The sequence below is a fragment of the Prionailurus bengalensis genome, chromosome B1 (genome assembly GCF_016509475.1).
Source record: "Prionailurus bengalensis isolate Pbe53 chromosome B1, Fcat_Pben_1.1_paternal_pri, whole genome shotgun sequence".
Taxonomy (NCBI): Eukaryota; Metazoa; Chordata; class Mammalia; order Carnivora; family Felidae; genus Prionailurus; species Prionailurus bengalensis.
In genome coordinates this window covers 201067095-201079698 of record NC_057344.1, presented here as the reverse complement: position 1 = coordinate 201079698, position 12604 = coordinate 201067095, and the positions used below count along the sequence as shown (strand labels likewise).

The window sequence follows — 12604 nt, the reverse complement described above, 5'->3', positions numbered from 1 at the left end:
TTATAAAAGTCCTATTTTGAAAGATATTTCATTTGTCTTCGGAAAGGCTGGGTGTTTTCTGTTAGGTATGGAGAAGGAAGCCCTAGGAGGTAGGCAAAAGCCAGGACCTGGGAAGTCTGGAGGCTACACTAAGAAACCGAGCCTTTGAGGCAAAATTTAGTCACTTTGTAGAGAATATTTGGGGGGACATACTCACTTTTAATTCTGTATCGAGCCCCTCCTTTCCTGCCTGGTCTCTGCTCTCTTTGACTCTAGGGGATGTGGGCCTTGTCTTCGTCTGACCTGCTCTTTCCCTTGTGTTCATAGGGTTGAGCTAGAAGCTAAGCCTCCAGTCCCCGCTCCCATTAAGAAATTTCTCGATTTCTGTGAACTAAAGGGCCCCACGGCCAGACTCTCTGCAAGGCTAAGGGTCCACTGTGGGCTTGGTGGCTAGAGTCACCCTACAAGCGTCAGTTATGTGAGTCCCAGTACCCTCTCCTGGAGGACGACCAAGGAGAGCTTCTCAGAGGTGGGTGCCTGATTGAGGAAGGGACATTTGAGATTCTTCCCTGACTTCCAGAAGACTCTGACCACCTTGGTGCCATTGGTTGGATCTGTAGGACTGGAGGGCTGCCCCTCAAAATGTTGCCTGGCCAAGATTTTACCTGCTGAATGCCTTGACCAGGACGGAGAATGTGTCTGTTCCTCCTGTCCCCATGCCTGGGCCAATCCACAGAGCAAGGTAAACTCATAGCACGAATTATGGGACTCATTTTTACTTTCCAGCTAGTAGAAATAGGTCTGTCTGTTTATCTGTCTACATCTCTCTCTCTCTCTCTCTCTCTCCCTCTCCATATCTCTTTCTCTGTCCCACGTGCCTCTGCTTTTTACCCAACACTGAAGCTTGAAGACTTTCCCTATCAGTACATGAGAGTTCCCTCGTGGTGTTTTACAGCAGCTTAACATATCGTGGTGCATGTGATGCTTAAATGAAGCTGACGCTCAGCTCGTAAGACATTTAGATTCTTTTCAACCCCTTGATATTTCAAACCATCTTGAACTCTGTTCGTATATCTTCTCACTCTGGTGAGACAATAATACTGGTGAGGGCAATAATTACTATTTCCATTTCATGGATGAGAATACTGAGACTCGGAAGGGTGGAGAGGCTTGTCCAAGGTCACGTCGCCGGCAGGTGCCCAAAGCACAGGCCTCTTTTTTTTTTTCTTTTTAACCTTTATTCATTTTTGAGGGGGAAAGGGGAAGAAAGAGGGGGACAGAGGATCTGAAGCAGGCTCCGTGCTGACAGCACAGAGCCCGATGCGGGGCTCGAACTCACAAACCATGAGATCATGACCCGAGTCGAAGACGGACCTCAACCCACTGAGCCACCCAGGCGCCCCAAACCACAGGTCTCTCTGCCCATCCCTGTGTCGCTTTGGCAGATCCAGAAATGAGGGGGATGTTTCAGCTAATCTTTGATGTGTCTGCTGCTGTTCTGGCACACGGTTCATGTAAATTTCTCATAAATATTCTTTGCAGACACTTAGACGTGAAGGCAAGTGACGTGACCGTGCCTCCTGCTCACCCATTATTTGTGGTCTTATTTGAAGGATGCTGTCCTCCGCCTGAGTGGTACCCATTCACCCAATCGTTGTGTGTCCACTGTTTCCGGGTTTCGTGACGCGCACGTGTGCACAGTCCGTTAGCAGCCCCTTCATTCAGGAGTGGGACTCAACGTGCTGAGATCGCCCGTGCGGCCCGCTGTGTTTCTGCACCCGCCGCGCCAGTCACGCAGAGGTGGCCGGGACTTGTGTCAGGCACGCCTCTCCACACCCTGTCATCTCAGAAGTGACTAGAGCTTAAGCGTGAAGATAATGTGCTCATTTTCCGATGACCTGACAAGGGAGAACGGTGACGGCACAGGTTCTTATGAAGCTTAGAAGAGAAGGTGCGTTGCCGGGGGAGGCGTTTTAGGAAGGGGAGAGAACATCCGCCCATCCAGCAAAGACGGGGAAATCCTGGACGTGGTTCCCTTTGCGTCCACTCAAGCCCCCGTCTTGTCCTTTGAGGCAGGCTCTGTCAAAGTCCTGTCCTGAAGCACGATTCTAAGGGAAGTTGTTTAGAATCTTCTTAGAATCCCACCATCCCCAGACAAAATCCAGATTCCTGAATGTGGCATTCAGGCCTCACAGGCTTCATTTTACCTTTCTAATCTCTTCCACTTCTGCCTTTCACTCACCAGAAGGTTACTAGCGTTATCTTTGGATGGCTTGAATGTAGTAACTTGCTTCTACATTGTCCATTTAAAAATTTTTACTTTTGGGGCACCTGGGTGGCTCAGTCAGTTGAGCGTCCGACTTCAGCTCAGGTCATGATCTCATGGTTCGTGGGTTCAAGCCCCGCGTCAGGCTCTGTGCCGACAGCTCGGAGCCTGGAGCCTGCTTTGGATTCTGTGTCTCCCTCTCTCTCTCTGCCCCTCCCCTGCTTGTGCTCTGTCTCTCTCTCTCTCAAAAATAAATAAATATTTTTAAAAAGCTAAAGTTTTACTTTTCATTTTTATAAAATGTAGGCATGCATTCTTTTAGAATCTAATTCTACAAGGTTTGTGCTGAAAAAGGGGCCAACTCCCAGGAGCCACACACACATACATTTTCAAGTCCCCAGAGGTAATGACCTCTAATTTTTTAGTTTGATCTCTTGGCATTTACCTCCGTATTTCCAAATAACATGCTTATCTTGCTATTTCTTCATTTCTCTACTTTGGGTATTATCTATTTTCTTTCTTTCTTTTTTTAATGTTTATTTATTTTTAAGACAGAGACAGACAGAGCATGAGCAGGGAGGGGCAGAGAGAGAAGGAGACACAGAATGCGAAGCAGGCTCCAGGCTCCAGACTCCAAGCTGTGAGCACAGAGCCTGACGTGGGGCTCGAACTCATGAACCATGAGATCATGACCCGAGCAAAGTCAGAGCCACCCAGGCACCCCTGATGGAGGTGGGGGGGTTGGTTATTTTATTTTGCATTTAAAGGCATCACAGCCCCTAGAAAAAAACTACTTTTTTGAAATGCACTGAGTCAGAGACACGCATAAGGAGGCAGTTTAAACTTCCCATTTAAAATGAGAGTACTTAGCAGCATATTATTTTGAAGATGAATTTTTATTACTTTAGGTAGCCTGCAATATTTAATGAAACCTGTCACAGAAATGCAAACCCGTATCCTTTCTCAGAGCCTTTTAGACAAGGATGGAATCCCTCCCTGCAGGCACATGCTTATGGTGCTGGAATTAACAAAGTAAACTTTCCAAAGAAGAGAAGAGGATTTTGGAGAATCTTTCTTGTCTTAATTCCGCTGTCCACGTGGTTCGTGCGGCACACACGAAAAGCTTTACGCTGCCCCCACGTTTTAGGTTTGAATTTGCGTAAAAAAAACTCAAGATCCCCTCATGGCCGCCTCACCCTGCCCTGCCCTTCTGCAGGAGATGCGGCTTTCAGGATATTTGGGCCACCACCCGTCCAAGGATGGGGCTGAAGGAGGCCGTTCGGAGGTCACGGTGACAGGAAATCTGAGCTCATGGCAGGTGTGGCAGAAGGGCACCGCTCCTCCCTTTCTGGGTCACCTGCCCGTCACTCGTGTTTTTCCTCTCGAGGAACTCTCCGTAGGTTTGCCATAGCCCTTCCCACTTCCTCAGGGTGTGTAAATATGTCACCGTTTAATCAGACTGTGCCCTTTAAATATGTGCAGCCCCATCCCCAAAGGCAAGGGAATTAAAAGCAAAAATGAACTATTGGGACCTCATGAAGATAAAAAGCTTCTGCACAGCAAAGGGAACAATCAACAAAACTAAAAGGCAACCAACGGATTGGGAAAAGATATTTGCAAATGACATATCGGACAAAGGGCTAGTATCCAAAATCTATAAAGAGCTCACCAAACTCCACACCCGAAAAACAAATAACCCAGTGAAGAAATGGGCACAAAACATGAATAGACACTTCTCTAAAGAAGACATCCGGATGGCCAACAGGCACATGAAAAGATGCTCAACGTCGCTCCTCATCAGGGAAATACAAATCAAAACCACACTGAGATACCGCCTCACGCCAGTCAGAGTGGCCAAAATGAACCAATCAGGAGACTATAGATGCTGGAGAGGCCGTGGAGAAACAGGAACCCTCTTGCACTGTTGGTGGGAATGCAAACTGGTGCAGCCGCTCTGGAAAACAGTGTGGAGGTGCCTCAAAAAATTAAAAATAGACCTACCCTATGACCCAGCAATAGCACTGCTAGGAATTTACCCAAGGGATCCAGGAGTGCTGATGCAGAGGGGCACTTGTGCCCCAATGTTTATAGCAGCACTCTCAACAATAGCCAAATTATGGAAAGAGCCTAAATGTCCATCAACTGATGAATGGGTAAAGAAATTGTGGTTTATATACACAATGGAGTACTACGTGGCAATGAGAAGGAATGAAATATGGCCCTTTGTAGCAACGTGGATGGAACTGGAGAGTGTGATGCTAAGTGAAATAAGCCATACAGAGAAAGACAGATACCATATGTTTTCACTCTTATGTGGATCCTGAGAAACTTAACAGAAACCCATGGGGGAGGGGAAGGAAAAAAAGAAGAAAAAGAGGTTAGAGTGGGAGAGAGAGCCAAAGCATAAGAGACTCTTAAAAACTGAGAACAAACTGAGGGTTGATGGGGGGTGGAAGGGAGGGGAGGGTAGGTGATGGGCATTGAAGAGGGCATCTTTTGGGATGAGCACTGGGTGTTGTATGGAAATCAATTTGACAATAAATTTCATATAATAAAAAAATAAAAATAAAAAATAAATATGTGCAGCCTATCATATGGCAATTATACCTCCGTAAAGCTTTTTTTTTTTATTTTTTTTTCAACGTTTATTTATTTTTGGGACAGAGAGAGACAGAGCATGAATGGGGGAGGGGCAGAGAGAGAGGGAGACACAGAATCGGAAACAGGCTCCAGGCTCTGAGCCACCAGCCCAGAGCCCGACGCGGGGCTCGAACTCACGGATCGCGAGATCGTGACCTGGCTGAAGTCGGACGCTTAACCGACTGCGCCACCCAGGCGCCCCTACCTCCGTAAAGCTTTAAAAAAAAAAAACCCATGCGTGGGGAGGTATTATTCCCATTTTACAGATGAGGAAATAGAGTCATACGCAGCTGAATGAATTTGCCCAAGGTCACGAGCTAGTGAGTGACAGTAAGTGACAGAGCTGGAAACCGTACTCGGGCCTCTAGCTCTGGAGCCCTTGGCCCCCCTTCACCCCTGTGCCTACTTGGGTCCTCGGTTGGGAGCTCTTTCAGGGTCAGATTCTTGTCTCCCTCATCTTTACCTCTTCTCTACCCCCGCCCCCTCTCCTAAGTGCATCACACATTCCTTTATATGATACCTACTTGGTGCTCAGTAATTAGTTTTTGGATTGATGAATGAAAGCATAAATGGGATTTTCTGTCTGCAGACTTGCAGTAAGAAAGTAGCTGTGGGAGAAAGGCATTTGCAGGAAGACTGTGAAGATCCTTGAAGCACGTTAGAGACCCCGCGTCCCCATGAAGAAGCCATCAGACACGGCTCTTGGGTCCCACTCTCCCGAGGCTTTGCCCAGTCTTGGAGGGATGTGGGGGCACCGCATGAACTGTGTGGACGCCTCAGGCTGGGTGTGACTGCCAGCCAACCCAGGAGGCCCAGGTGTGATCCGAAGTCACCATGGGAACCCATCAGCGGGCAGGTGACTGTCACCTGGTTGTCCACATTAGGGCAAGGTGGGGGTCTAGTAGCACCCTCTTGAGAACGAGGCTTCTTGTTCCCGTTCGAGCAGGGAAATGAACGTCTGTCTTCCAGACCAGCTCTGTCCGTCTGCCATACTTCTGTGCCTTCTTGCCTCTGGCCCCCGATGTTTGTGGGCGTTGCCGTGAACCAGATATGCAGGTACCTATACTGTGTATCTTTGCAGACCCTGCCTTCCGTTGGTGGCTCCTCTCTGTTCTCTGAGGCTGGTCAGAGGCCCTGCCTCTCCAAGAAGCGTTCGTAGGGCCCCCCAGACAGAAGTTTCTTCCCCAGCCGGCAAGCTGTCTGTTTGTTCCTTTGGGGGACTTCTTCCCTCTTCACCCCCATCAGACTTCTTCCCGAAGGTCAGGTTGCAGAGGTGAAATCTGCGCTTTTCCAACTGGGCCTTGTCTGCTTCCGAGGGACACATGGATGGACATGGTAGGGCTGTGCAGCCACGGGAGATCCGGGCTCAGCATCCTCTGCCGGCCCCCACATCACATAAGTATTCTTCCCTGTGTCAGCCACCCGAGACCTCTCCGAACATAAACAGATGAATATTAAAAATAGGTTACATGAAGGGGCGCCCGGGGTGGCTCAGTCGGTTAAGCGACCGACTTCAGCTCGGGTCATGATCTCGCCGTCCGTGGGTTCGAGCCCCGCGTCGGGCTCTGTGCTGACAACTCGAAGCCTGGAGCCTGCTTCGGATTCTGGGTCTCCCTCTCTCTCTGCCCCTCCCCCACTTGCGCTCTGTCTCTTTCTCTCAAAAATAAAATAAGCATGAAAAATTTTTTAAAAATCGGTGACATGGCAGAAAACAGAATTCCACAAAGTTTTTCAATATTTCTCATCGTGGTAAAATATAGATGGTGTGAGACTTACCGTCTTAACCGCTTCTGCTCATCCAGGCCAGTGCCATGAAGTGCGTTCACCCTGTTGTGCAAAGCGTTCCCGCCACCCGTCTTCCCAAACTGAACCTCTGTCCCCACGAAACACCGGCTCCCCGTGTCTGCTGCCCCCAGCCCTTGGCACACATCATCTGCTTTCGGTGTCTATGGACTTGACTGCTCTAGGAATCTTACAGTGTCTGTCCTTTTGTAACTGGCCTATTTCACGGAGCACGCCGTCCTCCAAATCGTAGCCTGTGTCAGAATTTCCTTTCCTTTTAAGGCCGTGTGATACCCCGTCCGTATCTGGGTTACGTTTACCTTTGGTTTTGCAAATGAAATTCCACACGCACTTTTTTTGTTTTTAAGTAACTTTTTAAGGTTTATGTATTTATTTTGAGAGAGAGAGTGTGTGTGTGGGCAAGTGGGAGAGGAGCAGACACAGAGGGGGAGAGAGAGGTTCCCAAGCAGGCTCTGTGCTGTCTGCGCAGGGCCCGACGCGGGGCTCAAACTTATTAACCGTGAGATCGTGACCTGCGCCAAAACCAAGAGTCGGACGCTTAACCGACTGAGCCACCCCAGGCGCCCCGAAATTCCACACGCGTCTAAAGATTAAAGGAAAGACTTCACCAAGACACGTGTTCAAGCAGGCCGCTTTTTGGCTTGTGGCGTCCCTGTGAGGGGAGAGGGGTGCACATTAAAGGGAGCTGCCATCAGGGGCTCGGGGGGCCACGTGTGAGAAGCATCAGGCCCCCTTGTTCATGTGGCATCTTTTCTGGAGAAAGGAGGAGAGACTGGGGACCTAGAGAAGACACACTGATGTCAGAATGAACTGCTTGGTTGTGGGACCCAGGGGAGTGGATGCATTCCCTTGTCTGGGGTTTCTGGAGCTCCTCAGGTCCTGGGTCCTCCCCCCGAGGGGCTCGGGTCCCCGCTGGGTCAACGGTGCGGTGAGGGCCAGCAGGAGGAGGAAAGGCAGAGACAAGAGTGACAAGCATGTGCTCGGTGAGGACACATTTCTAACACAGTGGTTGGAACCAGGGACGGAAGGACAAATAGAGGATCTTCAGGAAGACGAGGATGCCGGGCGTTTCAGTCCCGCGGGGAGCCCCCAGGCACCCAAGAAGGGTGGAGTCCCAGGGGTGCGGTGGGGGGAGCAGAGGAACAGATGAGACTTTGCAGGCGTACCTCTGCTGGGAGCGGGGTGGGAAGGGGCTCAGAGCCTGTTCCGAAGTTTAAACTTTCATCCTCTGGATGGGATTTCACGCTGGGTAGCCACGTAATTCCCTGTACCTTCCAGAGTGATAAATGTGGAGGGAACGGCCAGACTCCAGAAGCCCCAGTGAGGCGAGTGTTTGCAAACAGAGACGCCCCGTGGTCCCAAATTGCACGCTGCCCCAGTGCTTGCTTCTTTGCAAGTCGTGGAGGCCCTTCCCAAGCCCCCCCACCCCCACCCCCAGTGAATGGGTGCTTGAGCTCAGCCTAGCGGGGTGCTGTCTGGAAGTCCTCTCTCCACACCCCCCGCCACTCACCTGTGTGGCTTGTGGCCTGCCGTCCCCAGGTCCGCGGGGAGCTGCTCCGGGAACGCGTGCAGCATCTGGAGGCCCAGGAGGCACGCTTCGCAGAGTCCCTCGCTTCCCTGCAGTTCCAGAAGGCCGCCAGGATAGCCAAGACCCTGTGGGCTTACACCGCCCTCCTGAGCGTCCAGGACCTGCTCTTGGAGGAGCTGAGTGAGTCGGAGACCCTGACGAAGCTGGCCTGCGAGCAGATCCTGGGGTCGCACAGCCCGGTGAGCATGGGGGCTCGGGAAGGAAGAGGGGACAATCGGGATGGGCTCCTCTGGCTCCCCCCCACCACCCCCCCGCCGGCAAGTGGGTGGTCGCCTGCCCTGTGTATGCTTCAGGGTCGCAGTGAGGGAACTTACAACCCCGAGGCTGCTCGATTGCCTTGCCTCTGAGAAGTAACCTTTTGAATTATAACATTTTTAACACCTCTGAAACCGGGATGCGTCTCCCACATCCACAGCAGCATCAGGAGCTCCATCACAGAGCTGTGAAAAATAACAGTGTGGCTTTCAATTAACGGCGCCCTAGATGCGATGAAATATTGCACCGTTGTTTACGTTTATGATCACATTTGTACGGTTATTCCCGCACGCCGCATTTTTTTCAAGGTGCGAGAGGTGTATTCATAAACAAAAGCCATGGAAGTAACTGAGGACTAACCTTAGATCCTTTCGGAGAGTTTTTTTAGAATTTCGTATGTGACTATCCTACCTATAGAGAGGAAAAGGAATTCAGGCTTATTGAGTATATGCGAGCAAAAGCGCTAACAAGCTGTGAATGGGCATACTCTCATTTGAGCGTTAATAATTCGTAAGCATGCGTCTAAAAATGACCCGTTAAGCGCGATTGAGTATAAGTTGCGGTCTTACTGCTGGACCTTTATGCTCCCTGTCACACATTATATCGCTTAGTTATAGCACTGTGCTGTGAAGTAGGTACTGCTGTTCAGTTCTCGGGTAGAGAAATTGAGATCCCGGCAGGTGGCATATCAAGTTCTTTGTGAAGTCCACGCGGCTAATAAAGAAATGCCAGGAGCGGAATGCAGTCTGTTTCTGACTTAAACTCTCTCGGTCACGTTCATGGACCGTCCACCTTGATCTTGCCGGTGGGGGTTAAAAGTCATAAATAACATTAGATTCTGAAGAGTCCAGAACTGGTTTCCCATAAACATCATGCGTCCTGCACTGTGACCACAATTATGACGTTTATTTCTGTCAGGGGTAGAAAGGTGTGGAAACGTTGGCATTCCAGCACAAAACATCTGGATGCTAAATAAATAAAAATGAGCATCCTTCTTAGTGCTTTGTGAGTTCACAAGAGAATGTGAAAAATTCCCAAAGGCCAAGGATATCCTGGGGAAGGCAAATCCAGAGGCTCAGATCCAGGGAAAAAGACTGAAACCTACAACCCAGGGATTTGGGGTTCATTTGGGGGAGACAGGAGATGAGGCTGGGGTGTTCGAGGAGGTAGGACACCCAGGGTGGGGGTGGGAAGAGAAAGTCACCTGCTGTCAAAGGTGTTACCAGGGAAACCTGTCCTTCCCTCCCTTCCCCAGCCCTGCTCCGGGGGTGGGGGTGGGGTGGGGTGGAGGGGAGTCTCCCCGTGAATTTGTAGTCAAAGGCTCTTGCTGCTGTGAGGAAGGAATCCAAAAATACTTTAGCCCTCCAGTCAGGAAATCTCTAAGCTGATACATTAAATTAAAGTGGTTTATATATACAATGGAATACTACATGGCAATGAGAAAGAATGAAATACGGCCTTTTGTAGCAACGTGGATGGAACTGGAGAGTGTGATGCTAAGTGAAATAAGCCATACAGAGAAAGACAGATACCATATGTTTTCACTCTTATGTGGATCCTGAGAAACTTAACAGAAGACCATGGAGGAGGGGAAGGGGGAAAAAAAAGAGAGGGAGGGAGCCAAACCATAAGAGACTCTTAAAAACAGAACAAACTGAGGGTTGGGGGGGGGGTGGGAGGGAGGGGAAAGTGGGTGCTGGGCATGGAGGAGGGCACCTGTTGGGAGGAGCCCTGGCCGTATGGAAACCAATTTGACAATAAATTTCATATAAAAAAATAGAATAAAATAAAATGGTTGTAGGTTGAATGACGCCTCTGGTGCATGGCCAAAGCCACGGCACATCCTCGCCAGAGAAAAATAGCCTCAATCCAGGCAACTCGGGATTTTCACAGATAAATTTCAGCCAAATAAGGATTCTCAATTGACTTTCGGAGTCCCCAAACACGTAAGCAAGACAAGATGATGTATGTGTCAGAGAAACAAAACCCAACAGATTAAAATCCCTAAAGACATCGGATGCTCGGATTCGCAGCCTAGACTATAAAATCACGATTTATGACATTGTCTTAAAAATTAAAGGTGCTACCAAAATGATTTTAAAGTTTCATTCACCTGGAGAGCAAAGCAAGTCTCCAGTTGCGTATATGTGATAGAAGACCCAAGATAATGAAAAGAAAACTTGATAGACCGTTGATGAGTCGTTCGTGATAGTGAGGGATTTCTGCACACCCCCCTCTTTCTGTGGGCGATCAGACGAGACACAGGGAAAGATACCAATGAACTGAATAACCCATTCATCAACCTGTATTTAATGTGCACCTACGGAATCTTACAGCTGGCAATTAACAAACACATCTTCTGCAGCACACGTTGGAACAGTTAAGGAAACGACTATATAATATCATTTTGACCACCTTTTTGAAAAAAAAGACCAATTAGGTTTAAATCCACTTAAGAAAAGGTCATTACTCCAAGCCCATACTTTGGAAGTTTTAAAACTTACCTCTGAATAAGTCATTGGTCAAAGAAATCATAATGGAAACTTCTAAAACTGTAGAACAGAAAAATAATGTAACAATGTAAATAAAACAGATCAAAATTTGTGGGATTTGGCTAACGCAGCTTTTCAGCTCTAAGAGAAATGAATGCTCTAAACTTATACTAGAGAAGAAAAGCTCACAATTACAATCATATCAAAAGCTAGAGGGTAATGGTGACAAATTAATCTGTAGAAAGAAGGAAGGAAGGTTGCATAAATAAAATTTTAAAAACTGCCAAAATCCAACCAAACAAAACTATGATAGAAAAGATCAATAAAGAGAAGAGATGAATTTTCTGGGAAAAAAAAAGTCTAATAAAATATACAAAGCTCTGACACAAGTGACCATTTAAAAAGAGATAAGGGATGAGTAAATAATATTGTATGTCTGTATGTATGTTTTTAATTTATTTTTAAATGTTTATTTATTTTTGAGAGAGAGAGAGAGAGAAAAACAGAGTGTAAGTGGGGAGGGTCAGAGAGAGGGAGACACAGAATCCGAAGCAGGCTCCAGACTCTGAGCTGTCAGCACAGAGCCCGATGCGGGGCTCGAACTCACAAACCACAGGATCATGACCTGAGCCGAAGTCGGGATGCTCAACCACCTGAGCCACCCAGGCACCCCTGGGACAAGTAAATAATAAAAAAGCAGCATAACTATAGATGAAGTAGAGTTTTTAAAAACAAAGCTCTATCTGGGGCGCCTGGGTGGCGCAGTCGGTTAAGCGTCCGACTTCAGCCAGGTCACGATCTCTCGGTCCATGAGTTCGAGCCCCGCGTCAGGCTCTGGGCTGATGGCTCAGAGCCTGGAGCCTGTTTCCGATTCTGTGTCTCCCTCTCTCTCTGCCCCTCCCCCGTTCATGCTCTGTCTCTCTCTGTCCCAAAAATAAATAAACGTTGAAAAAAAAATTAAATAAAAATTAAATAAAAAAATAAAAAAAAAACTCTATCAACGATTTCATGTAGATAGACTTGCAAACTGAAATAAAATGGAAGAATTTCTAGAAAAATGTAAATCATCAAAATTGACTCAAGTAGAAGTCATCTATTTATAATCCTATTGCCATGAAAGAAATTGATTCGGTAATTAATAAGTCTTCTAAGACACACAAAAATACACCTACCCCGATAGTTTTATAGGTGAGCCCCAACAAATTTTTCCACCTCATCTACACAATATTCCTCATTTTGTGAAATGAGGGACTATTCCTCATTTTGTGAAGCTCAGACAACCTTTACACCGAAACCAGACATGGGTAATATGAGAACAACAAACCCTTCGCCCTTACTTGCAAACTTGGACGTACAGTTTGTAAACAAAAATTAACATAGGCCAGCCAGCCATGAGATAATGAGTACAGCATGGCCAGGTTCAGTTTTTCCCAGGAATAGACGGTCGGTTTAACCTTAAAATCTCCATTTACAAAGTTTGCCAGATTAGCAGATTAAAGGAGAAAAGAAAAAACTCGAAGAAAAGAAAAAACACGATCGTCTCAGCGTAACAGACAAAAACTTCTTGGCAAATTAGTGACA

The 12604-nt window shown here is 47.8% G+C and overlaps 1 protein-coding gene across 6 annotated transcripts in view; it reads left to right on the top strand.

The window, feature by feature from the left end:
* The window catches only part of EVC2 (EvC ciliary complex subunit 2), a 133641-nt gene that overhangs the window by 104776 nt on the left and 16261 nt on the right, over positions 1-12604 (top strand). For all 6 annotated transcript variants that reach the window (XM_043572993.1, XM_043572996.1, XM_043572995.1 and 3 more), the window contains one exon: positions 8228-8455. In XM_043572993.1, the coding sequence (XP_043428928.1) occupies positions 8228-8455 (228 nt within the window). The remainder of the gene's footprint in view (positions 1-8227; positions 8456-12604) is intronic.